Here is a 22835-nt window from a genome sequence, read left to right on the forward strand (position 1 = left end):
AATACATCTGTGTGCGTGCGACAAAATTATTTGTTATTATTTTATAAAAAATTTAACATTTGAAATGTACATAGTCCAGTATTAAACATTACAAATTAAATGTTTTGAATATTGAATTCCACAACTTTTTATTCTTAAAAAAATAATACAAAAATACTGGCAGCTTTCGGTCCGTTACTTATTACACGCGGGCATTCGGGGAATGATTGCAGCAGACATCACAACTGTGAAATCTAAGACACAGCTCAAAAGAAGCCATTATATTTCGTTCGCACGTAAGGATCTCCTATATAAATAGATTAGCGTAATTTGTTTTACAGTGGACGAAGTTCTTAATTAACTTTGACATTTTTCCGATTAGATTTTTCGTTTACACGACTCCTAGAGATAGCGGATCGTCTACTATGGACGACCGTGTAATTCAAAATGGAATTTTGTTTTCCATTGCTCAAGCAATCGGTGCACCCGAACAAGCACTTAGATTGTTGGTGTCAATACTTTTAGGTTGTATCTGAATTGCTGTGAACCTTAATAAATCAAATATAATATAATGGATGTAATACTACAGGATATCCTATTGCTCTCTTCAATTGCTTCTACCTCCGTCACAAATCTGCCATTGTACAACATCTTTTTTTTACCATTACTGGAATCTCTATTGGATTTTTCAACTTTGGTAAGCTTTACCATGTTTATAAGTACAATTTCTTAATTTGGGAGCATTTCTACACAACCCTAGACTATGTGTCAACTAAATTTGTAATCAGAACTTGCACATTTGAATTATTTTATTTAGGATGGGATATTGGCCACTCATTTGGATGTGTGCTGGTGCAGTACTTACTCATAAAAATTTTGTCTGGGACAAGAATTTGTGTTGCACTTTCTTTCACATTTCACATGACCTACCTGCTACTTGGTAATCAATATTTCTTTAAATATAATACTGCCAAAAAGCAATGATTTCCCCTCTAATATTCAGGATACTACCAAACTGGCACTGATACTTATGATATTAAATGGAGCATGCCACATTGTGTCCTGACTTTGCGCCTGATTGGCCTTTGCTTGGACTATTACGATGGCCGTAAAAAACCCGATCAATTAAATGCTCATCAGAAAAAAATGGCTTTGGTGGAGGTTCCTTCGCTTTTGGAGATGTGCGGTCATGTCTACTTCCCCGGGGGTTTTCTTGTTGGACCCCAATTTTCAATGAAACGATACCTAGACTTCACCAACAACGTTTATGAAAAGGTAGAATTATCCATCACAAAAGGAAAGAAGATTTTAACTATACGTTTTTTTTCAGGAAAGTGGTGACATAATGCAGTGCATTAAGCCTGGCCTGATTCGTGCTGGCTTAGGTTTCTTTTACTTGGCTCTTTACCAAGTCGCAAGCAACTTTATTTCTGACGCAGTAATCACCAGTGAGACCTTCTACGAGCACACATTTATTATCCGCGTCGTGTTAGTGGGCTTGTGGGCAAAGATTAGCCTGTACAAATATATCTCATGCTGGCTGCTGACCGAGGGTGTTTGTACTATGAGCGGTACCATGACTTATATACGCCTCTCAAAAATTACTTGTATTGATTCTGTCTTCGATTAGGACTAACCTACAACGGCAAGGACGACAAAGGTCGTCACCTGTGGAATGGATGCGCAAACGTCAAACTTCGTGTTTTTGAGAACGCGACTCGTTTTGGCCATTTGATTCAATCATTCAACTTAAACACTAACGCTTGGGTTGCCGAGTAAGGATTTTATCATAAGTAGTCATCGAAAGTATTTTATTAATATTTGAATTCTTGTTTAGATACATTTACAAACGTTTGCGGTTTCTTGGCAATCGATCCTTGTCGCAAGCCATTGCTTTATTCTTTTTGGCCGCGTGGCACGGCTTGCATATGGGCTACTATGTGTGTTTCTTCATGGAGCTAATAGTTATGCTCTTTGAAAAGGATGTGAGTTAAATTCAGAAACGCCGTGTTGTCGCCAAACGTTTACTCATTCCATTTATTTACAATTTAGATGGAAGTGTTAGCAGCAAAAAATCCTGCTATTCATAAAGTGTTTAACAATCCTACGTTGGCACCTGTTCGGTGGGTGATAGGCAAACTCTACGTGTTTTGCTTTATGGGGTACTGCCTCGCGCCGTTCACGTTTTTCTCAGACTATTGGTCCATCTATGGGTCGCTCTATTACATGGGCTTTGTTGTATTCCTTGGATGGCGATTCATTGCCCCGTTCCTACTGCCTCGGCTTATACCAAGATCGCCGCGCAGTGCACCTCCTAGTGAAGAAAAGGCACCCGAAGAGCTTGATCAACTTAAGAAGAAACAATAGTGTTTCATCTTAGCAAGCGATTCGTGCACCTGATTCTCTTTTGTTTTTGTTGTTTTCTGTTGTGTAGTAATGTTAATCGTAATGTAAGAAAAACAAAATTCTTAGTGTGTTTGAGTTAACAAGTCTCAATACATGCTTGATTAGACTTGAATCCTGTGTTTAAAATATTATTGTGTAATATCTTCGAATTAAAAAATGATTCAGTCAATTTTTTAAATCATAAAATGATTTTATTTCAAAATGTGAGAAATTGCAACGCCAGCCTGCGCCATATGCGCGATGAGGAGGACAAAGTAGAGCTTAATGCCACTTTCAAAACGAGGCATTGGTGTATGTTGATGTCAATTTCTTTACTGCAGAACAAGACCTTCTCTTCTACCTGTCAATAGAGTCTTGAGTTAAAAGCCTTTAAAGAAACATCCATTTCATGTGGCTAAAAACTCTTTGTAAACTGGATAGTTAGCGATCGAGTGAAATTCCTACGTGGCCATGGCGTTCAATAAATCGAACGCGACGCACACAAATCGCAAAAAAGTACAGGTTGGTAATTTAGCCGCTCGCGGTCTTGAAATTCTTTGGTTGCCCGGCAGAATGTTAACCAACCTATATTATTTGGTTTCATTTCAGGTTTCATTTGTAATTCGCGATGAAAGTGAACGCTATAATCGTTCAGGAGTAAATTCATTGCAGTATGACCCACAGATGAACCGACTGTACTCTGCAGGTCGGGATAGTATTGTTCGAATATGGAATTGCAACCCAAACAAAAGTTCAAAAGATTACTATTGGCAATCTATGGAGCACCATACAGACTGGGTGAATGATGTTGTCCTGTGCTGTGGTGGAAAATATTGTAAGCTATTTTTACAAATTTTTTATTCTTCCTTTAAACATGCACATTTTGTTGTTGTCTTGTCTAGTAATTTCAGCCAGCTCAGATATGACAGTCAAAGTGTGGAATGCTCACAAGGGTTTCTGTATGTCCACATTGAGAACCCACAAAGATTATGTAAAAGTCTTGGCATATGCCAAAGATAAGGAACAAGTTGCTTCTGCAGGTTTTGACAGAGCTATCTTCCTTTGGGATGTCAACACTTTGACTGCGCTAACTGCATCCAACAACACTGTCACAAGTAATTTTTAAAGTTTTTGTCAATTTTGTTAAAAAAGTTAAATGTTCTTTTTATGCTATTCAAAAAGCTTCTTCTTTGACTGGAAACAAAAATTCCATTTACAGCTTGGGCATGAACCCAAGTGGTACTGTGATTATAAGTGGATCTACAGAGAGGACTCTCAGAGTGTGGGATCCACGTAGCTGCAACAAACTAATGAAATTGAAAGGTAATTATGAAATTCTTTAAACTCTTGCATCCATATGTAAAGTTATCACAAAATACATTTCTTCTTTTTTAGGGCACACTGACAATGTCAAGTGTATTGTAGTCAATACCGATGGAACACAGTGTCTTTCGGCTAGTTCTGATGGAACAATGCGGCTTTGGTCGTTGGGCCAGCAGAGATGCATATCCACCATGAGAATACACGATGAAGGTGTCTGGACGCTTCAGGTGACACGAACCACGCCAACCAAATTATAGAAAATCAATCCTGATTGAGTTGATTTCTGTTTTAGACCAACGAAGCGTTTAATACAGTTTTATCATCCGGAAGGGATCGAAGGGTTTGGATCACAGACTTGAGAAATCCCGAACAGCGAACGCTCTTGTGCGAAGCTTCGGCACCGGTACTGCGTCTATGCCTCACTCCAGACATGGAACATGTTTGGGTGGCAACTGAAGAATCTTCAGTCAAACGATACGTAAGAATAATAAAAATCATTTACCCAACAAGTTCATTTCAATGTTTTCCATGTTTTTTAGCCTCTTAATAATCGGCATTTGATGATGTCTGAAGCACCAGCATCCGATCCGATGCGGAGCAACAATACTGTGTCACCTGATCTAACGATCCGAGGTGGGGCGTCCATCCGTCACTACAGAATTTTGAACGACAAACGCACTGTCCTCACCAAAGACACAGAAAGTAACGTGGCCATTTACGACGTTCTCAAGGCGGCCAAAGTCAACGACCTTGGCCAAGTAGACTTGGACGAAGAAGTCAAGAAAAGGAACAAAACTGTTTACGTTCCCAACTGGTTCAACGTCGATCTCAAAACTGGAGTAAGTCCATTTTTAGGCTATTGTTTGAAACTGCGTTTCTAAAAGGTCTTTCTCTCTCTCACTTCAGATGTTAACGATTCACCTCGCCCAGGATGAGAACGATTGTTTCTCCGCATGGGTGTCAGCTAGGGAAGTTGGCCTAGCACTGGAAGAGAGTGAGGAAACTAAAGTCAACTATGGGCAGTTGCTGCTTCAAGCACTCTTGGAGCACTGGCCCAGACCATTCCAATTGGGAGATGAGGCAAACCCCGACGGACCAGAAGGTGGTGGTACTGGAGCGAGTTCACATCCACCAGCCATTTCAAACGGTGCGATTCATCGGCCTGGCAATGAATACTTCTCCGTGGCCCCTCATACACCTGTGATATTTAGGTATGTGTTGTTGTTGTTGTGCCTATGACAGCAAAACTTTATGATCAATGTGATTTTTGTTTTTCTAGTGAGGTAGGCGGACGGACGCTGTACAGATTACTGTGCCGTGACGCGGGTGGTGAAACCGAAGGCACGTTATTGACGGAAACCGTGCCAACTTGGGTAGCCGACATAGTCGTCAACCGCAACCTACCCAAATTGATTAAAGTTCCTTTCTATCTATTGCCACATCCGGCATCCGGTATCAAATGCGTTAAAAAGTAATGCAAAATTTGGGGTTTTTCAAATTCGAAATAGCGTTGCTTTTGATTAACCTCGATGTGTTGTTGTTTTTTTATCTGACGAAATTAGGGACCGATTGATTGCCAATGACTTTATCCAGATTCGTAAAGTAATTGAGCACGTCTACGAAAAAGTATTAGGCGTACTAGACACAAATTCGTTTGGGACACTGAGTGGAGTCAATGGTGGCGTCGGAGCATCGACGCCAGCCGGATCGGCAGCAACGCCAACTGGGCCTTCTCCTGCTGCTAATTCACTTAGTGCCGGATCAGCCGCTACTCCCAGCGGTGAAAAAGGTTTACCCGGATCCGCAGTTTCATCGGCAGCTTCGATGGCAAACGCCGACCGTCAAGAAACGAGTTCAATCGCCGAAGATAAAGTAGAACTACTGTGCAATGATCAGGTTAGTTAAATAATCCGCTTAATTTGACTTAGACTTGAAAGGGGATTTACTTTTCTTTTTTTTTCATTAGATCCTTGAGCCTGGGATGGATTTGCGCACTGTACGCCATTTCATCTGGAAATCTTCAGCAGATCTTGTCCTTCACTATAGGCCGTTTAAATAACTTTCCCTTGGCGATCAAAGGATCGCACGCCAGTGACGATAAAAATTATTATGAGTTTTTCCATCCTCTTTCCTTTTATAGCCCTTCATTCCCTTGATCACGTTTCTCGCGCCCTTCCGAGTTCCGAACCGTTGGGTTTTGTTTGTTGGTTTATTATTTCTTCTTTTTTTTTTGTATGTGTGTGTGTGTCATGTTCGTTTGGAGAGATCCGCCTAGAGCGGGATGGATCATCTCGTCCATCCACCAGTTTTATTCGCTCCCTTATGTCATAATAATTATAGACACATGTATTGAACAAAACACAAAATCAAGAAACAAAATAATAAAAAAAAAGCGAACACATTAACCAGGATCTTACCCCCATCATCTCCGTTCCGGTAAAGTGATCCCATTTTGATTTCTTCGATTATTGATGCGTGTTTTTTTTTTCTCTTTTATTTCTTCCGTTCCAGTAGGTCGGTGGTGCCAAAACGGATCGGGGGTAACACTAAACATCGATCCTTTCTTGTCACAAGTCTGCTCTTTCCTTAATTGTTGGTTGGATTATTCATCCGTCATTCGCTGAATTTTCGTGGCGTCGATCGATACTTGAGGGGGTGGTGTCGGTGATGGCACTTGAAGACGAAGAAAACGAGGTCGACCCAGTTGTGTCAATAGAGTAGTGTGGTGTAGTACCTCCTTTCCTTTTTTTTATTTTTTTACTTCAAACTTTTTGAGTTGGAATGCGCCATCTAGGATTTTTTATTTTACTTTTTATTATTATTATTTTTGTTGAACGCGCCACCCCGGAGAAAAAAAAAGAGATGAAGATGAAGAAGAAAAAATAAACGCTGCCAAGAAAATGGGAGCGAAAAAGAGGACGATCGATCCATTCGACTCTTGTGTTCCCGAGTGGATCATATATCTGTGGGGAATGCTATGGTAAAGTTGACTTGTGCCCCCCCCCCCTTTTTTTTTTACTCTCTTTGCGTGATTGCTAGTTCTTCAGTGTTTTTGTTTCTTTCCTTTACCTGTTTAATTGTTTTTTTGTTTTTCTTTTCTCCGGTCGGCTTATTTGTTATCCAAGCAATTGTTTCCGCACAAGGACGAACCAGCGTTGTCATCGAAACGCCCTAGATTGCTCTTGTTATCCAGCAGCCATCAAGGAGAACAAAAACAATCGATCCTGGCCCGCATTTCGCACGACTAGCTCTCGTCGTATCTCGAATTTAGAAAATGTTTTCCTTTTTCTTCTGCTGCTTCCGTTCGGGTAAAATGGCTCTGTCTGCAACATCACCCGAATGTCTTCCACGGGGTGAATTATGGACAACTCCTTCTCTTGTCTCCTACGACTGTCTGTGTGTCTCTCTCTCTCTCTGCCCAACTTTCCTTTTTTCTTTTCTCTTTTGCCTTGCCGGTTCTCACGAGAGTTGGAGTAGCGGTATCACGAACTCGTTTCGGTTTCGGTTGACTCGACTGGCGCACCAGCCAAAAGCGGGAGTAATGAGGTTATTGTGGAAATGAGATTTCATTGACATTCAGCATGGTGCCACTATACTACCTCGTATATGTACAGTTAGGCATTTACGTTATGCATTCACTCCCGCGATTATTATTCCGACTTTTTAAATGTTACGTCTTCTTCTTAAGGGGAAAGAAGGAAACAAAGATGCGAGTAAGCAGAGGAATCGATTTCCCGTCGTCTAGTCTCTAATGCGGCCTTTAACAGTTTTACACGCGTAAAAGTTGAACAACTTGTTTGGATTATCCCTGCCATCAAGTCGAAAGCCGGCCGTCCGCTCAACCGTTTGGCGACGACTATGCACATATGACAAGTAGGCTACTATTTCAAGCAAACAAAGTTAGACCAGCAGAGCGCGCGTGCCAATCCCTTTGAGCATTCAATCCCGTCAATCCGACGAAAGGTTCATTCTGAATGTCGACCGGAATCGGGTTTTTTCTTTTTCTTTAAGTCGATTATTTTCCGTAAGTTCTAGTCCGTCCTTTAAAAGTTACCAAACAATTTCGTGTGGTTAAAAACACGGAGCGACGTCGTTTGAAAGTTTTATTACGTCACCGCAAATGTCTTTCCAAATATTCAATCGATAAAAATTGCGCACAAGTGTGTGCTGGCGGGAGCGACAACAGCTTGTCGTTCGTGTGTGTGCGGGGGCGGGCGGAGTAAATATCCGGTAATCTGATCACCGCTGCTGCTGCATTAACTCTGAGACTCTTTTTTCTTCTTCTTCTTCCATGTCTTAATGTACTTTGTTGTTGGTCGTCATTGTTATGTTGTTGCTTTTTTTCTCTTTTTGCAGGGTCCGCCACTACCGTGACACAGTGGGCGGAGGCGGCTCAGATGATCGATCGTGGAAAACGTGACAGTGCAAATGTCTATCGCCTACCCAATATTTTTGTAGAATCAAGTTAAATATTTAGAATGGAAATGCCCTGGCGCTTCCATTTAATGGCGATCGTCATCTCCCTGGAAAACTGTCCGTGAGTGAGACGGTCTTGCTGTTTTGTTTGACCGTATATACCCAACGGCCTTTATGCCGAAATGAAATCGTCTCTTCCGCTGAAGTGGATGTCCAGTACATAGTATAGAACGGGCATTTTTGCCACTATCGTCTCGATGCGGCGGACCACCAACTCTCCACGGTTTCCTCCCTATATTAAATCATTCTTTGTATTCCATTATTTTGTGAAGAAGGCGAGTGAGCGCGCGTGTGTCTCTCGCCGCTATCCATCCGGAATAAGTAGACGAGGCGGATTGTGAGAAAAGATAGCGAATGAGAGCGGAGAGAGGAGAGATATGGAAAAAAAATAGAAGAAGAAGAATAAGAGGAGAGAGAGAGAGAGAGAGAAGAGGGAGGCGTGAAAGAGCGCTTGCGCTGGATCAAAAGAAGGCGGCCGGCTTCATTGATCGAGCAACAGCAGCTGAGCACAGAGTCCGTCTCGCTCTTTCCGCTTTTGCTCCTGTGTACTCGCTACTTTCCTTGCATCTCTTCACAGCCTCTCTGCGCCGAATTGTCCAGACGAGCTGATTATCCATCTCTTGCCTCCCACAGCCGCATCATCCGTCCAACTGAATCCCTTTTATTTTTTCTTACGGCACCACTTCTTCACCTTTTTAGTATTCTGGCGACATTTTTCCCTACATGAGCTGATTCAACTTTTTTTTATTTTTTATTTTATTTCTTGACTCGACTTTTGGAACGAAGAGAGAGAGAGAAATGTCCACAGTTGCGTGACCCGCCTTTTGGCCACTGTGTGTGTGTGGGGTGGTGGTTGTCGGTAGTGTGTCTCAGGCATCTCTACGTAGAATCCACCAGTCGTCGAAGGGATAGCCGATCGACCAGACCTGTCTCCGACGTTACATCCACGTAGGTGTAGCCCTTCTACTACTACTACTACTACTTCGGGTAATTGTGTAAAATGTATTTGTTCTATTTATAGGCTAGTATATATATATGAGAAGTTGTCCAGTGTATCCGTTGACCTTTTGGAACAAGCTCCGTGGCAAACAAAGACCGCGCGACGAGGTAGTTACTTTGCTAAGCTACTATTTGTCAAAGGCTCTAAAAAGACAACTTTATTATTATCGTTTATGGTATTATTATTATTATCAGAACAAAAAAATAAGGATGAGAGCAGGAGCCAACTTTGTCTGTGTGTTGTTGAGCAGAGGCTTTCACTTTGGGGTCCGTTTCGATCCATCAAATCGGTCCGACAGCCCCTTTGTGTTTGTTCACACTATTGAATGTTTATCCTCCTCTTTTTCTATCTCTACCATGTCGTTGCCGGTTCCCGTTTTTTTTTTTTTCGTGATGAGTAGTGGGGAGGGATCCTTTATCGATTGGCTCACAGACTCCTTTTGCTTGTCTGGGTCGCTTTTTTTTGTTATCCAACCTTTTCGCTCTTATTGTTACGCCTGTTGTGTAACGAAACGGAGCTAATCAAGGTCGATGACTAGAAGAAGAAACCGTCTAGAAGTATTGAAACCGACGACGTGATTTTCTCTCCTTTTAATTGTTTTCTTTGACTTGTTCGATTCTTTTTCTTATTGTCGTCTGTATAGGAAATTCGTTCTCTTCGCCTGAGATAACGGACAGCAGAATGACGGCAAGATGAAGAGAACTTCTTTTTGCACCATGAAACCGGATTGAGCTACTGAGTGCGATCCTCATCAGAAATCGATCCTCACCATCCGGCGGGTTGACACACACACTACAAGAAGAAGGTCCTTTTTTCTCTTCCCAACCGTCATCTTTTTTTGTGCGACTCGTACATGGGTTGTGGTGTGTGTGCTGCTATTGTTCGATCGACTGTGAAACGAGGGGATGATCTAGGAGGCAGACAGAGCCATTGAGCTCGATGAGGATGAAGAAGCAGAACGTACGTACTCTCTCACTAATCGTCTGCACCTTCACCTACCTGCTGATCGGCGCCGCCATATTCGACGCCCTGGAATCTGATAACGAAGCCAAAAACGCACAAGTTCTCAGAGGTATTTGCTCTTTCTTTATTTTTTAAAATTCCTTAGAAAGAAACTTGAAAAAAGAATTCAAACAAAAAGCCTATTTTTAAAAAAGAAAACAGAGTCTGAGAGGTTTTGATCAAGTCCTCGCCATTGTGTCTAGTGTTTCTCTTAGTTCGTGCTCTTGTGTTATATGAGCCCCTACTACTTGTTCATTAGCTTCGTTAACGCAGGATCGATGTTCACCAAAGAGATTGAGTGAGTGAGTGAGTGAGAGAGAGGGAAGCAGAGCTCGGCAACACGCTGAGTGAGCTCTCTTTTTTTTTTTGGACGTGCTCTCCCGCCGTGAAATAGAAACATAAGCAAGTGACCTGAGTGTGTAATAATGTAGACTGTAACTCTACGTATAATACGGGGAGAGTAGCTCACAGCTTCATTTCGAAAAAATGTTTTTGGTCCGCGCAGTGGAATGGGGCCGAGCCCTGCAACTTGTCAGCTCTTTCCAGTTGCTGCCGTCCATTTTCCCCCCGTCGTAATTGCCAAACGCGGTTATTCCACCGTATAGAGACGTAACAGTCTGTATTTGGCTGGGGCGGGGGGGGGGGGGAGGGGGAAACCTTGTCTGTCGGCGACAGCTCCCGCGGGAAATGTCTTTTCTCTCATTTTCCACAAGAAATGAGTTTGGATATTTCTTTTCTATTTGCCTTCTGAGAAGGAACTTTTATTATTTTTTCAGGTGGAAATGAAAATGTTATCCCCCCAGTTAAAGAAAAGACCCGACGTCAACCGCAACACACATATAGTTTTCAGAACTACTTATATAGTGAAAACCTACAGGAACCGCTGAGCCTAATGAACAAGTTTGCGGGATTTATATATTTGACAGGGGAGGCTGCAAGTTCATTATAAATCATATTCCGTAGAGAAAAAGAAACCAGTTGAAGAGCTGACGACCGTCATTTGATTTTATTTTTTAATTTATCCTATTAATGCACTCTGCAAAGTTAGCGAAGCCCACCTCCACCCAAATGTACGCAAAACATCAAACAGTTGAAAGAACTTTTTTTCCCATGTGTGCGTGCACATATACACACACACACACACGGAAAAAGAAAAGGCAAATGCTGTGTACACACGCACACACAAAAAAGGGAGTTTCCTCTTTTCGCGTTTAATATTTGACGAAGGAGCGCGGACTCTCCCCTCGTCCTCCCGCTGAGTTAAACAGCCAAAGCCTTGTATTAGGTCGACAACCGAGTTTTTATTTGACGTTGCCATAGGGATCTGACCGGTCCGTCAAAGATTTTGTTATTTTATATTTCCAAAACAAATATCAACTTGTATTTATTTTATTTCCTCCCTCCTTTTTTCCCCGATAGAAATGGAAAACATGATTAAAGAGCGCTACGGGATCGTGGATCGAGACTATAGGCTGATGGAGGTCATGGTGTTGAAAGGAGCTCCTCATTACGCTGGCAAACAATGGAAATTTGCCGGTGCCTTCTACTACGCCACTACCGTCCTCACGACTATAGGTACAGCCAATACAATATTCTAATAAATTGCGGCGCTAAAAGAGTGAACAAGTGGAAGAAAACAACTCTCTTTGGTTGGTCGACCCGTTTTGATTAGTCGGCGGTTATTAACGCGTAAAAATCAATAATCACAGGCTACGGACATTCGACGCCGCACACGATCGGCGGCAAACTGTTCACCATGGCCTACGCCCTGGTCGGCATTCCGTTGGGTTTAGTCATGTTCCAGAGTATCGGCGAACGGCTCAATAACTTTTCATCTTTCGTTATACGCAACGTCAAACGCGTCCTCAAGTACGACAGCATCGAAGCGTCAGAGACCAACCTAATCCTTGTCGTGACGGTATGAAAAATGATTGGTTTTTTATTCAATTAATTCCCCCCAGGTTAAAGCGATTTCGTTTTTTGTTTGAATAGGCAATCACGACGATTACGATATCGGGTGGAGCGGCGGCCTTTTCCAAATACGAAGGGTGGACTTACTTTGATTCGATTTACTACTGCTTTGTGACGCTAACGACCATCGGTTTCGGCGACATGGTGGCACTCCAGCAGGACAATGCCCTGACCGACAAGCCAGAGTACGTGGCGTTCGTTCTCATTTTCATCCTGTTTGGATTGGCCATTGTTGCCGCTTGCCTCAATCTCCTCGTTTTGCGGCTCGTCACGCTAAACACGGAAGACGAACGAAGGGACGAAGCTGCCGCTGTCAAGGTATCTACTATTTGAAACGGATCTGCGGTGGTGGGGATTCGTTAACAGAGCGACTACAACTTGTTATTGATTGAATAGGCCGCGCAAGGAGCTGTCCGTCTCGAAGGGGACGTGATCACAGCCAACGGATCGATTCTGTCCGGCCAAATCCCGCGGGAGCAAGGCGGTGGTGGTCTCGCCGGTTCGCTCATCGATTTAGAAGATTCGAAATCAGTATGCAGCTGCTCCTGCCAAGTGGCACACAGTCACTGCTTCCCTTGCCTCTCGATGGTCGCCCGGGGAAGACGAAACAAGGGCCGCAAGGGCCGCAAGGCTGGAGGGGCCGTCGGAGCCGAGTACTCGTGCGGCCCCGGATCCGCTTCGATGGTTGGGCGCAGTTACGGTGCGCTGAGTAACACGGGCACCTACAGTGCCGCCAGTCTCGGCATCTGCGACGATACCATCTTTCTCGAGCGCTACACTCCAGCCAGCGGCGGAGGCGACGGTCTCGACCCAGAGACCGGCCACCAGGTTGGATCTAATTAACACATCATTATCGTTATATTAGCGCTCTTTAATGTTCATGTGCTTTTATTTATAGGGAGAGTATTTCGAGCTTCAGAATACGGAATCCTCCATGTCTGCCCGATTGCGTTCTGGCGTCATTTACGCTTCATCCACCAGATCGTCCATGACGGCCACTTCGCCGTCTAGACTTTATCCGACATTGAGGAGCACTGCTAGCGGAGTAGAGAGTCCCACACCTGACCGAGTGCTGACCCGACGTCGTCGAACTGGAGGGCCGACTATTAATCTGAGTTTGCGTGGGTTGATCCGACGTCTTCGTCATTTCCGTCGACGAGTGATGAGCACCTTGCAACATGGACGCCCTACTGCTCGCCAACGAGTTTCTCAAGCCCGCTCACGCAAATCGTCGCTAGCGGCTGCCAAGCAACGGAGCTGCGTCGTTCAAGCACCGGCCAGTCTCTTGACTTCGGTTCCCAATGCCGGGCCGCCTCCGATTAACATTGGTGCTCCGGTTCCTTCTACCGACGACTCCATCGACTGTTTTGTTGACGTTCCTCTCAATGACAACACATTTCTGACCTGGTCGTCGTCAGCCCTGGCCGAGAAACGGGCATCATACTGAAAAATTACCAGTGCAATACATGAATTAGAAGTGGGGTGCTAAGAGGAGGAAATGTGACTTGATTGGATTGCCCTAGTGAAACTGCAAATGTAATGGAAGATACATAATTGAAACGTATCGGCGCTACTGCTAGTTTCCTATTTATTCAGAATTTTTCAGTAGTTCATTCTTTTTTAAAAAATTGTATTCATCTCGAACCATTTTCAACGTGTATTTTGCATTCCATCACGAAATCCCTAAGAATGATTCCATTTTTTCAGTATTTTACGAATCAGATTAAAATACTTCCATCTTGTACAGATTTTTTCGTAAATTACGAAATTATTCGATTATTTCTCGTTTTGAGCGTCTTTGAAAAGTCAAATACAAACAAGGGGAAATGATTTTGTGTTTTGTTTATTATTATATTTAAAAAAAAAACATCGATTCAATCGAGAATCGTTCGATTATTTAGTTGTGCTCGATCTGGCCACCGCTAGATGGCACGGCCTACTATAAAACTAGTTTTTATTCCAGTCGAAATTGCGAGTCAACATGGCGGTCACCAAAGCACCCGGATTCATCAGTAAGTAAATGAATTACATAATTAGAAACTAGTTAAGATACTATTTTCCTTCATTTGTTGATATTCATACGCTGTTTTCTGTGATATAGACCAACTTCGTGCATCCTTGGGCCGTTTTGCGTACAACGCATCAGGCTTCAACAAATATGGTATGTTGTAGAATTTCCATATTTAACCTTTTAACAGTTTAGATACTTTGACTTGACTTAACTTTACGACATATTTTAGGTTTGATGCACGATGATGTGCTGTTTGAAACCCCTGATGTTGAAGAAGCTATTAGACGCTTGCCACAAAAGGTGGTAGATGACCGAAACTACAGAATTATGAGGGCTCTTCAGTACTCTGGTCTGAAGAAATATCTACCCAGAGAACAATGGACTAAATATGAAGAGGTATACAACATTCTTTGATCAATTGAAATAGTTTTCTTAATGAATTATATTTGCTGCTGAATATAGGATGTAAAATACCTGCAGCCCTACCTGCAAGAGGTTATCAAGGAAAGGCAAGAAAAGGAATCTTGGGAAAAATTGTTTTAATCCATTAAAACACTTTTAGTACTGTAAAAAAAAATGCTGACTCTGTCGGGAAATACAATTATTAGGTCAATTCATTCTTATATGATTCTTCCTAGTAGGCAAACAACTATGGTACTAAATTGCTTCTGTTTCTCTTAACTAAAATTCTACAGTAAATCTGTTCATCCTTTTATACTTATCAGGTACTTAAATATTTGCCTGATTTGTATAAAATGTTTGATGCACTGTCTAATATTCAGGCAACACATTTCTTTTCTATCCATTACCTCATCAATATTAAATAACAAGTGTTGAAGACTTAGACACTAGAGCTTTCGCCGAAATTTTAAAACATTTCATCATAAAAAGACGCTTTATTATCAGCACGATACGATAGCAATTTTTTTAAACTTCACGAATATGCCATGTTTGAGACCGTGACGTAGTAACCAATAACGAATGACATTCCTTCTTTTAAGACCATAGTAATTATTTTATTTTATTTTATAGTCATTTAAATTCGTAATCGAATATAAAGAATCACCAATAAAAAAATCTCTTTGATTTGAAATCAATAAAAATGTAATTTAAACTAAATTTCTTATCGTGATTGGGCGGTAGATGGCAGTTCGGACGTTACTACAGGGTAAACATTGTGAAAATCCAATCCAATCTGTAGCGAGTTAAACGAACACGTTGTTACACAACGAACATTGAATTCAGTAGTGATAAAGAATTGTCGTTAATTTGTTATATACTATAGTTTCACAGAAATTAAGCTTAACTTCTTTTTGTTACGCATCAACTAGCATGTCGCGACGTAATTATGGAAGACAATACTTCAATCAACCCCAGCAAGTATGTTATTTGGTTTTGGATTTATAGCTTGTTGTTGTTGGCAATAACTTATATTTTTATTGAAGGCTCCTTACGGTAATGGGGATCTACCAGATATGACATTTGCTAGTTATACTCAGCCATATCTCTATCAAGATCACAGTTATGAATATTATGGTGTTCCCTACACTCCCAGTCCAAATATTCACACAGCAAATTCCTACTGGTGTGGGGGAGGTTCAGGCTATGATTACAGTACTGTGGCTGCTGCACCATCTGTTGTTACTTCATCGTTTTCTTCAACCCAAAGTAGTTTTTCTCCAGATGCCCCAGAATTTGTTTCTCGACAATGTCAACAGATTACCACTGAAGTTGAAAATGCCTCCCTACAACCCTCTACCAAGAAGAAGAAGAAGAAGAAAAAGAAGAAAACCCCAAGCATTAATGCAGAACCCTCAAATTTGATTTGCAGTGGTGATGAAGAGAAAAGCAAAAGTGTAATGTCCAATGCAAATGAAAAGAAGTCATCCCTGCCAAAGAAATTAATTGGGTTTCAAGAACTACCAGAAGACAAGAAAAATTTAGGAGTAAAGAGTTCTAGTAAAAATCAGTCATCAAAGGATACCAAAGTTGATTCATTACAGGAATATCCACCAAGAGACAAAAAACATTTGGAATTAAAAACCCCGCAAATATTACCTAAGACTAAACCGTCAAAAGAATCTAAATCAGTCCGATTTCAAGAATCTGCCACAGAAGACAAAAGGTGTTTAGAAGTGAAAAATCCACAAACATCGACTACAGGCGAATCAAACAAGGGAATCGGTAGTTCATGGCCCAAACCTTTTACAAACATCACCAAGTCGCAAGAATGTATTAAAAGACCACCGAAAATGAGCTTTGCTGATAAATTAAAATCTCCTGTGCCTACCAAAAGTCCTTTCCTCGATTGGAGAGATCAGAGAACGAGTGCTGCCAATGCGCCTATCAAATTCAATACCAATATAACTGAAAGCGAAGAAAAGTTAATTAATCAACCTTCAATTTCCGCCACTGCTGATAAAGCTTTACCACCGCCAGCCACCGCGGAAGATGGATTTACCACGGTATCGAGAAAGAAAACCAAAGATAAGAAAATCGAAAAAGTACCAGAAGAAATAGCCAAATCTTTACCCACTAAAGTCAGCGTACCAGCGGAAGATGCAAAGAAGAAATTAGAAAAGGAACGAAAAAAGTTACGAGAAAAACAAAAGAAGAAACAAGCTCGCGAAGAAAAATTGCTTGCCGAGAAGCTAGCTCCTAAAGGCCAAAAAATTACCATAATCACACCCAAATTAATGGAGCAGTTTTTGAAGTCTGGCCGTAATGCAAACGCATTCAGTAAACCTGTTATGAAGCTGAGCGATGAAATGTTCCCTGCACTAGGAAAACGTGGAGGAAAAGGCAACGTCTCCGAGTCGGAATCTGAATGGGAGACGACCGAGATTGAAGTGGTCCAAAAAGAACCTGCAGTGCCTCCGCGAAATGTCAAGCGATCTGATCCCATAGAATTTGACTTGATGGCTTTGATCACAAAGAAAAATACGAAAAAGAAATCTATTCAAGATCCTACAAAGAAGGGCAAAAATCGACCGGGAATAGTCGCAAACGTGCTTGACAGAAGCGCACCTACGTTGAGTCGTGGTAAAATTCGGAACAAAAAACGCAAGTTGAGCGAAATTCGCAAGGCATTGCTGGTAGCAAAAGCTAAGAAGAAAATCGCCCGTGAATCGCAATTATCCGCTATTCCGTCCAGTGGATCACGACCCCATATACTACACTCCAAAAAATTTCGAGAGTATTGCGATCAGATGTTGACGGATCAAATTGACCTTCTGGCAAGAGATATGCTTTATCATTTGCGAATGTTTCAAGACCGGGTTTTCAAAAAGGATCCCATCAAAGGTAAATATATCAATGTAACAGTAACTTCTAGTGTGATTGATTAATTCAATTTGAACTTCATTTAGCTCGAATGAAGAAGCGTTTGGTAGCCGGATTACGAGAAGTGACAAAACAAGTTGAAAGAAATCGCGTCAAAATCATCTTTCTTGCCCCAGATATTCAACGTTGTCCGGAGACAGGTGGACTTGACGAAGCGGTGAAGCGACTACTGGACGCTGCCCGTAGACTCGACCTACCAATTGTCTATGCTATGTCACGTCGCAAATTAGGTCGTGTGCTCTTCAAGAAAGTGCCGGTATCTTGTTGTGGAATCCTGAATTATCAAGCTACTGAAGAGACCTGGAAACAGCTTACGGAAGCTGTTAGTCTTGCAAGGGAAAATTATCAACTAAAGCTTCAAGAGTTGGGTCTCGCTGTCGATTTGGCGGGAAAAGAAACGAAAACTGATGATGAAAATATAAGAAATGATGTTGATATTGCAGCTTTCACTGTAGAGAAGAAAACGGACCAAACAGATGCTCTTTTAGAACTGATGAAGCTGAGTCTGAAAGACAAACATTAAAAGTTGTTTGGTTTCTGTTGAGTGGTTAAGACTTCACCTTTCTACCAGTTTCTTCATTTGTTTTGATAATAAATATATGATGCAATTAAACTATTTATTTTTGATTGGAAAATGATACTCTTCTGTGCACTTGTAACAGCAAAGAGAAAGACGCTTCTATTATTTCCACTGAGGCAGTGTCATAGTGAAAAGAACTGGGCGATCCGTCTCCAACTTCACAATGGGCTGATCGGTAAACATGTTTGACGTTGATATAAGGCCGCCAAATTCCAACTTCAAACAATCTAGTAATATTTTAATAATTTAAATAAGTATAATTTAAACAATAAATTATTTGTATTACCCATGTCCCATTTTAATCCCGAGGATGTCACGTATGCAGGCTGGCCCAGAGGAATTAAACCACAGTGGTGATTAACAACTCTTTCATCAACATGTATTCTGTGCCGACCAGGATGTAGGACCCAGCTGATGGAATTGTGTGTAAGCAGGTACAGTGGTATTTCTCCTATTATATCGCGAGCTTGTTGCAGTGTATTTAGATTCGAAAGTATATGGTCCAGCCGGCCTGTGTTTTCACAGACTGCAATAATAGCATTCACCTATTAATAGTAATATTGCTTTGACTGCATCCTGCTGTAAGAAGTTCTTTTGTATTATATGGTGATGTACCTTCATTTCGCGAGAAGTAAGCTCTGCGTAAACGTGACGAACACATTTGTTGAAGTCAGTTTCATCCTGATCAGGCGTGTGAATTATTTTGGCTCCGTGCGTTTGGTAATACTTTAAACAGCGAGGTTCAGCCGAATCAAAGTCCCCAGTCACAAGGTCAGGAATAGGATTGTTTAAACCAATATCATTTTCCATTCCCTCAGAAAATTTGAACCAGATGTTGGTACCACCATCCACAGTAGCTCGAATAGATGCTATACAGTCATGTAAATGACAGAAAACTGTTATCAAATAAGAAAAAAAAACAAGTTATAGGTTATAGTTACCTCGGTTCCATATCATAACAGTTGTATCTTTTGGAAATCCAATGGGTTGATTAAGGATCAGTAAGGCATATTTACTTCCTTTAGCTAACAAGTCTAAAGGATGCCATTCAATAACATCACTAGCGACCTTAAATGAAACCCAGTGAACTGCCTTAAGAGGAACTGAAAAGAGGAATCGACCAAGTCTAAATGCATCACTGACCAATTTCATTCTACCTGTATGGAAGAAAACTCAATTAGTTGCTTTATAAATTTAAAATCTAAGTGTTGCATTACATATTCTATGCTACCTCATGAATTACAATTGCAAATAGAGTGCTGGAATATGAATCACTTAATTTAAGTTTTAAATTTGGCACTTAAAGTGTTGACATCAGTTGTCAAACATCAGTTGCCCGACGGAGAACTTGGTTATATTCTTATCAATATTTCCATTACATCTGCTTTAGTAATAAGAACCGCAAGTAGAGAGTTTGCAGTGAACGATCTATTGTAAGTAAAGCTGTTATGAAATATCGTGTGTTTTTATATACTCACGCTTGCATTGTTATTGTTATTTTCGTCTACACTAGTACGGAACGAGGCCGTGTCGCGATGTCGAAAACTAATATTAATTCTTTGATAGTAATTTGACAGTTTTATTTAAATGATACATTATTCAAATTTAAATTTTCAAAGCAATTTTCAAGGCAACAAATACGTCATAAACGTCAATGTAAAAAGAATTAATATTCTTGTGAAAAATCATATGCACTCGGTCGGCAGCGCAGCATTTGCCAATTTAGCCACTCCCCCTTTTTGGCATAACAAATAACAATAACATACAAAATAAACAAAAGTGAAAATTTCTTGTCAACTTGCCAGCTGATTAAAATGATAATAGAAATGTATACCGAATCACACTTTCGTGAAGTAATATATGACTTTGATATGTTTTCAAAGTCGTATTTCAGAGCTGTTAAGTCGTTCGCCTTATCTATACAACCAATCGTACTTTGTACTTGTGTCGCAAATAAGTGTATGTATTAAAGACGCTGATGCTCTTTTCCTTTCTTTTTTATACGTAATCTGTAGAACTTTTCAAACAATAGGGTCATTTACACACGCGATATGATCCTGGCAATAAGGATCAAAACATCTACAGTTATAAGAGCATTGCACTGTCTACTTTTGGTGTGAAACAAAATGGAAAAATGGTTAGGACCCTGTCTGTTGCTTTGCATTTTTGGGTTTCTGAAAGAGTTACGTCCCTCAGAGCCATTTGTGACTGAGTTTCTAGTTGGAACTTGGAAAAATTTTACAGTTGAAGAGGTAATTGGAAACTTGCATCATTATTTATTTTTACTTGATTATTCTGATTAAGTTTTATATATTTTATGTTTGTTAATTTAGGTTATGCAGGACATTTACCCTGTGTGGACGTATTCCTATTTATTTCTTTTGTTTGTGGTCTTCCTTGTAACTGACCTCTTATTGTATAAACCAGTTGTGGTTTTTGAAGGAATCTCTTTAGTCCTAACATGGTGCCTACTGATATGGGGCCAAGGCATCCGTGCTATGCAAGTATTTCAATGAAGACCCCTTAAAAATAGTGATTTTACTCTAACTACTTGAATATTTTGTCTTCAAAGGCTGTGGAATTCATGTATGCTGCATCTACGGCCAGCAAAGTAGCATACAGTACCTATATCTATACTCAAGTGCCTGTTGAAAAATTTCAAATAGTGACAGCATATACAAAAGCTGCTCTGCTGGCTGGCCGTTGCATTGCTGGGATATTAGGACAAATTCTCGTTGCTACTGATACGTGTGACTACCTTGAACTGAACTACATCTCCCTTGGATTTGTATCATTCTCTACTTTGTTTGCTTGCCTTCTTCCAAGTGTGTCTCGCTCGATCTACTTCCACCGTGGCAAAGTACAAGAGAGTATTACAAATAATCAGTTATTGGTCCAGTTAGAGACACCAAAAGGGCGGCACAGCCATCACGACGAAGTCCAATGCTCGAAGAATTTAATTCAAACTCTATCTTCTGTGGATGATTCAAGCGAAAATAAAAAATCCACGAAATCGGTGCTCCGTCTACTCTGGAAAGATTTTATCACAGCTTTCTCAGATAACTACACACTGAAGTGGTCTTTGTGGTGGGCATTTGCAACTTGCGGATTCTTTCAGGTCGTAAATTACATTCAGCCACTTTGGGAAGCTCTAGAACCTGATTCGGAAAATGTGTACAACGGTGGCGTCGAAGCTTTACATGCACTTTTAGGTAATACGCAAATAGCACTTCAAACTGAACTTGTACGAAACGTTTAAGCTTTTTTTTTAAAAGGTGCCCTGACTACTTTAGCGGTTGGATATCTTTCTATTGACTGGTCTGTGTACGGAGAACCTACGATTGCGGTGATTTCATTATTCGAAGGCGCGATGCTGTTCGTGGCGGGCAATACTGATGTAGTTTGGGTAACTTATACCACATACATCGCATTCTGCTTATCTTACAGAATCCTTATTACCATCGCTAGGTATATCGATTTTCTCTTTATTTGAATCTCGATTGACTTGTAAAAATCAATCTGCTTTTTTTTTAGTTCTGAAGTTGCGAAGGGGTTAAAACGCGAAAGTTACGGCTTCATTTTTGGATTCAACACCTTTTTGGCCTTACTTTTTCAATCTATTCTTACTCTCTGCGTTACAGACGGTGTTGGATTGGCGCTCGATCCACAAACACAGGCATCTATAAAACGGGATTGGGTTTTTTGTTATCTTTGGATATTAACGTACGTTTTTATGATAGTTTAAGATATATGGTGGATTTTTCGGCGTGCTGGGGGTAATTTTTTCGGCTATGGCGGCGTATAGTATCTTCCAGCATCGATCGAGAGTATGTGTTTCGAAGAAAATTTGCGCTCGACATGTTCCATGCGATTCTCCCACAAGGAACGACAGTTCAAACTCGAAGGTGTAAAATTTAGTTCATTTGCTTCTAAACATGTTGAACGGTCGGACCGCAATCGCAAACATTTATGGATTTATAGACATGTAATTCGTTTGGACATAACTAGAAGAATTTTTAAACTTAAAACATTTAATTAAATATGTTATGACTCACCAGTGAAAGCGATCACTCGTCTGCCTCAGTGACACTTTGAGAATACCTCTCTTCAAATAAGAGTATTTAGTTGAACAGTTGACAGTACACACTACACACACAAGTAATGATGACAATCTCAAGGTCAAAATCCAAACGCTATTTCTTTATGATCTTGTGAACTTTGTAGCCGACTTAGCGTTGATAAAAAAGTCTAGTCGTCCTACAATAAACATACGCGGTGGACCTCGAGAGGGCGGAAACCTCAAGTACTTTTGTCACGCAACAGCAATCGTATGAAAAAATCCGATTTAAGACTTAAAAAAACGGGAGATGAACACGTAATAGTGCAACTTGGACAATACCTTTAGACAGTGCAAAAATAAGTACAGCTTTGTTTACCCTGTACTAGTTTAACTCGACGGGACCGTTATCGGCAATGATTTTCGCTAGATCAGCATTTCAACAAGTACATTAGAGTGGCCAGTGTTATCGTTTATCCTATCTATCTCGCTGTAAGGCCAGCTTAGTGAGTGAGTAACTAACTAGGTTGACCGAAATCGCTGAGATTAACACATCATTAAAAAACCACTTTAGCTATTTTTTAAAATGTGTATTTTGAATTTTTTGTAATAAATTTAAATAAAAAATTTCCTCAATCAAAAATTTGTTTGATTAAATTTGGCGCCATCCTTTAAATCGACTATAGACCTGGCAACGTCAGGTGAATAT

The 22835-nt window shown here is 40.8% G+C and overlaps 7 protein-coding genes across 14 annotated transcripts; 6 read left to right on the forward strand and 1 right to left on the reverse strand.

Moving 5' to 3' along the window:
• The first annotated feature begins 168 nt into the window (after positions 1 to 168).
• Positions 169 to 2497, forward strand: LOC124311154 (lysophospholipid acyltransferase 5-like). Its single transcript, XM_046775495.1, has 9 exons — positions 169 to 275; positions 362 to 504; positions 569 to 676; positions 797 to 919; positions 983 to 1254; positions 1310 to 1550; positions 1610 to 1754; positions 1817 to 1964; positions 2032 to 2497. Exons 2-9 carry the CDS (start codon positions 405 to 407, stop codon positions 2344 to 2346), a joined length of 1452 nt encoding a protein of 483 aa, XP_046631451.1. The 5' UTR covers positions 169 to 275; positions 362 to 404; the 3' UTR covers positions 2347 to 2497.
• Positions 2498 to 2659: 162 nt separating this feature from the next.
• Positions 2660 to 6092, forward strand: LOC124310991 (WD repeat-containing protein 48-like). The gene is made up of 11 exons (XM_046775208.1): positions 2660 to 2886; positions 2974 to 3199; positions 3267 to 3479; positions 3547 to 3687; positions 3760 to 3914; positions 3980 to 4165; positions 4227 to 4526; positions 4594 to 4898; positions 4967 to 5158; positions 5250 to 5583; positions 5654 to 6092. Exons 1-11 carry the CDS (start codon positions 2836 to 2838, stop codon positions 5744 to 5746), a joined length of 2196 nt encoding a protein of 731 aa, XP_046631164.1. The 5' UTR covers positions 2660 to 2835; the 3' UTR covers positions 5747 to 6092.
• A 98-nt stretch (positions 6093 to 6190) lies between these two features.
• Positions 6191 to 13966, forward strand: LOC124311072 (potassium channel subfamily K member 9-like). 2 transcript variants are annotated; one of them, XM_046775359.1, is made up of 8 exons: positions 6191 to 6667; positions 6813 to 9150; positions 9807 to 10235; positions 11585 to 11740; positions 11875 to 12083; positions 12158 to 12454; positions 12533 to 12964; positions 13035 to 13966. In XM_046775359.1, the coding sequence occupies exons 3-8, from the start codon at positions 10103 to 10105 to the stop codon at positions 13581 to 13583; spliced, it is 1776 nt and encodes a 591-aa protein (XP_046631315.1). In that variant the 5' UTR covers positions 6191 to 6667; positions 6813 to 9150; positions 9807 to 10102; the 3' UTR covers positions 13584 to 13966. The 2 variants fall into 2 exon arrangements, with proteins under 2 accessions (XP_046631315.1, XP_046631316.1); XM_046775360.1 differs by lacking the exons at positions 6191 to 6667; positions 6813 to 9150 and adding an exon at positions 9177 to 9270.
• Positions 13967 to 14032: 66 nt separating this feature from the next.
• On the forward strand, positions 14033 to 14760 carry LOC124311518 (cytochrome b-c1 complex subunit 7-like). Its single transcript, XM_046776046.1, has 4 exons — positions 14033 to 14148; positions 14238 to 14297; positions 14377 to 14543; positions 14610 to 14760. Exons 1-4 carry the CDS (start codon positions 14118 to 14120, stop codon positions 14688 to 14690), a joined length of 339 nt encoding a protein of 112 aa, XP_046632002.1. The 5' UTR covers positions 14033 to 14117; the 3' UTR covers positions 14691 to 14760.
• A 546-nt stretch (positions 14761 to 15306) lies between these two features.
• On the forward strand, positions 15307 to 18102 carry LOC124310948 (selenocysteine insertion sequence-binding protein 2-like). Its single transcript, XM_046775136.1, has 3 exons — positions 15307 to 15527; positions 15593 to 17450; positions 17516 to 18102. The coding sequence occupies exons 1-3, from the start codon at positions 15480 to 15482 to the stop codon at positions 18010 to 18012; spliced, it is 2403 nt and encodes an 800-aa protein (XP_046631092.1). The 5' UTR covers positions 15307 to 15479; the 3' UTR covers positions 18013 to 18102.
• On the reverse strand, positions 18088 to 22734 carry LOC124311347 (thiamin pyrophosphokinase 1-like). 5 transcript variants are annotated; one of them, XM_046775799.1, is made up of 6 exons: positions 19548 to 19782; positions 19287 to 19450; positions 19011 to 19226; positions 18685 to 18938; positions 18356 to 18614; positions 18088 to 18296 (listed from the first exon to the last, which is right to left on the reverse strand). In XM_046775799.1, the coding sequence occupies exons 3-6, from the start codon at positions 19219 to 19221 to the stop codon at positions 18172 to 18174; spliced, it is 849 nt and encodes a 282-aa protein (XP_046631755.1). In that variant the 5' UTR covers positions 19222 to 19226; positions 19287 to 19450; positions 19548 to 19782; the 3' UTR covers positions 18088 to 18171. The 5 variants fall into 5 exon arrangements, with proteins under 5 accessions (XP_046631755.1, XP_046631752.1, XP_046631756.1 ...); XM_046775796.1 differs by lacking the exons at positions 19287 to 19450; positions 19548 to 19782 and adding an exon at positions 22125 to 22734; XM_046775800.1 differs by lacking the exon at positions 19287 to 19450 and having other exon boundaries at positions 19548 to 19786.
• On the forward strand, positions 19811 to 22015 carry LOC124311157 (thiamine transporter 1-like). Of its 3 annotated transcripts, none has more exons than XM_046775498.1 (7): positions 19811 to 20028; positions 20085 to 20321; positions 20403 to 20573; positions 20642 to 21281; positions 21345 to 21537; positions 21604 to 21745; positions 21810 to 22015. In XM_046775498.1, exons 2-7 carry the CDS (start codon positions 20196 to 20198, stop codon positions 21978 to 21980), a joined length of 1443 nt encoding a protein of 480 aa, XP_046631454.1. In that variant the 5' UTR covers positions 19811 to 20028; positions 20085 to 20195; the 3' UTR covers positions 21981 to 22015. The 3 variants fall into 3 exon arrangements, with proteins under 3 accessions (XP_046631454.1, XP_046631456.1, XP_046631455.1); XM_046775500.1 differs by having other exon boundaries at positions 20403 to 20569; XM_046775499.1 differs by having other exon boundaries at positions 20102 to 20321.
• Positions 22735 to 22835: the final 101 nt, after the last annotated feature.

The sequence above is a fragment of the Daphnia pulicaria genome, chromosome 8 (assembly GCF_021234035.1).
Source record: "Daphnia pulicaria isolate SC F1-1A chromosome 8, SC_F0-13Bv2, whole genome shotgun sequence".
Classification (NCBI taxonomy): domain Eukaryota; kingdom Metazoa; phylum Arthropoda; class Branchiopoda; order Diplostraca; family Daphniidae; genus Daphnia; species Daphnia pulicaria.

Excerpts from the sequence above, each read along its gene's own strand:
- LOC124311154 (XM_046775495.1), top strand. The coding sequence starts at position 405 with ATGGACGACCGTGTAATTCAAAATGGAATTTTGTTTTCCATTGCTCAA. Across the intron at positions 1,551-1,609 it reads GGGTGTTTGTACTATGAGCG|GACTAACCTACAACGGCAAG; the intron begins GTACCATGACTT and ends GTCTTCGATTAG. Across the intron at positions 1,965-2,031 it reads TTATGCTCTTTGAAAAGGAT|ATGGAAGTGTTAGCAGCAAA; the intron begins GTGAGTTAAATT and ends TTTACAATTTAG.
- LOC124310991 (XM_046775208.1), top strand. The coding sequence starts at position 2,836 with ATGGCGTTCAATAAATCGAACGCGACGCACACAAATCGCAAAAAAGTA. Across the intron at positions 2,887-2,973 it reads CAAATCGCAAAAAAGTACAG|GTTTCATTTGTAATTCGCGA; the intron begins GTTGGTAATTTA and ends GTTTCATTTCAG. Across the intron at positions 3,480-3,546 it reads ATCCAACAACACTGTCACAA|CTTCTTCTTTGACTGGAAAC; the intron begins GTAATTTTTAAA and ends CTATTCAAAAAG.
- LOC124311072 (XM_046775359.1), top strand. The coding sequence starts at position 10,103 with ATGAGGATGAAGAAGCAGAACGTACGTACTCTCTCACTAATCGTCTGC. Across the intron at positions 10,236-11,584 it reads AAACGCACAAGTTCTCAGAG|AAATGGAAAACATGATTAAA; the intron begins GTATTTGCTCTT and ends TTTCCCCGATAG. Across the intron at positions 11,741-11,874 it reads TACCGTCCTCACGACTATAG|GCTACGGACATTCGACGCCG; the intron begins GTACAGCCAATA and ends CAATAATCACAG.
- LOC124311518 (XM_046776046.1), top strand. The coding sequence starts at position 14,118 with ATGGCGGTCACCAAAGCACCCGGATTCATCA. Across the intron at positions 14,149-14,237 it reads CAAAGCACCCGGATTCATCA|ACCAACTTCGTGCATCCTTG; the intron begins GTAAGTAAATGA and ends TCTGTGATATAG. Across the intron at positions 14,544-14,609 it reads AATGGACTAAATATGAAGAG|GATGTAAAATACCTGCAGCC; the intron begins GTATACAACATT and ends TGCTGAATATAG.
- LOC124310948 (XM_046775136.1), top strand. The coding sequence starts at position 15,480 with ATGTCGCGACGTAATTATGGAAGACAATACTTCAATCAACCCCAGCAA. Across the intron at positions 15,528-15,592 it reads ACTTCAATCAACCCCAGCAA|GCTCCTTACGGTAATGGGGA; the intron begins GTATGTTATTTG and ends TTTTTATTGAAG. Across the intron at positions 17,451-17,515 it reads CAAAAAGGATCCCATCAAAG|CTCGAATGAAGAAGCGTTTG; the intron begins GTAAATATATCA and ends AACTTCATTTAG.
- LOC124311347 (XM_046775796.1), bottom strand. The coding sequence starts at position 19,221 with ATGAAATTGGTCAGTGATGCATTTAGACTTGGTCGATTCCTCTTTTCA. Across the intron at positions 18,939-19,010 it reads TGTTATGATATGGAACCGAG|CATCTATTCGAGCTACTGTG; the intron begins GTAACTATAACC and ends ATGACTGTATAG. Across the intron at positions 18,615-18,684 it reads TTACTTCTCGCGAAATGAAG|GTGAATGCTATTATTGCAGT; the intron begins GTACATCACCAT and ends TACTATTAATAG.
- LOC124311157 (XM_046775498.1), top strand. The coding sequence starts at position 20,196 with ATGGAAAAATGGTTAGGACCCTGTCTGTTGCTTTGCATTTTTGGGTTT. Across the intron at positions 20,322-20,402 it reads AAAATTTTACAGTTGAAGAG|GTTATGCAGGACATTTACCC; the intron begins GTAATTGGAAAC and ends TTGTTAATTTAG. Across the intron at positions 20,574-20,641 it reads AAGGCATCCGTGCTATGCAA|GCTGTGGAATTCATGTATGC; the intron begins GTATTTCAATGA and ends TTGTCTTCAAAG.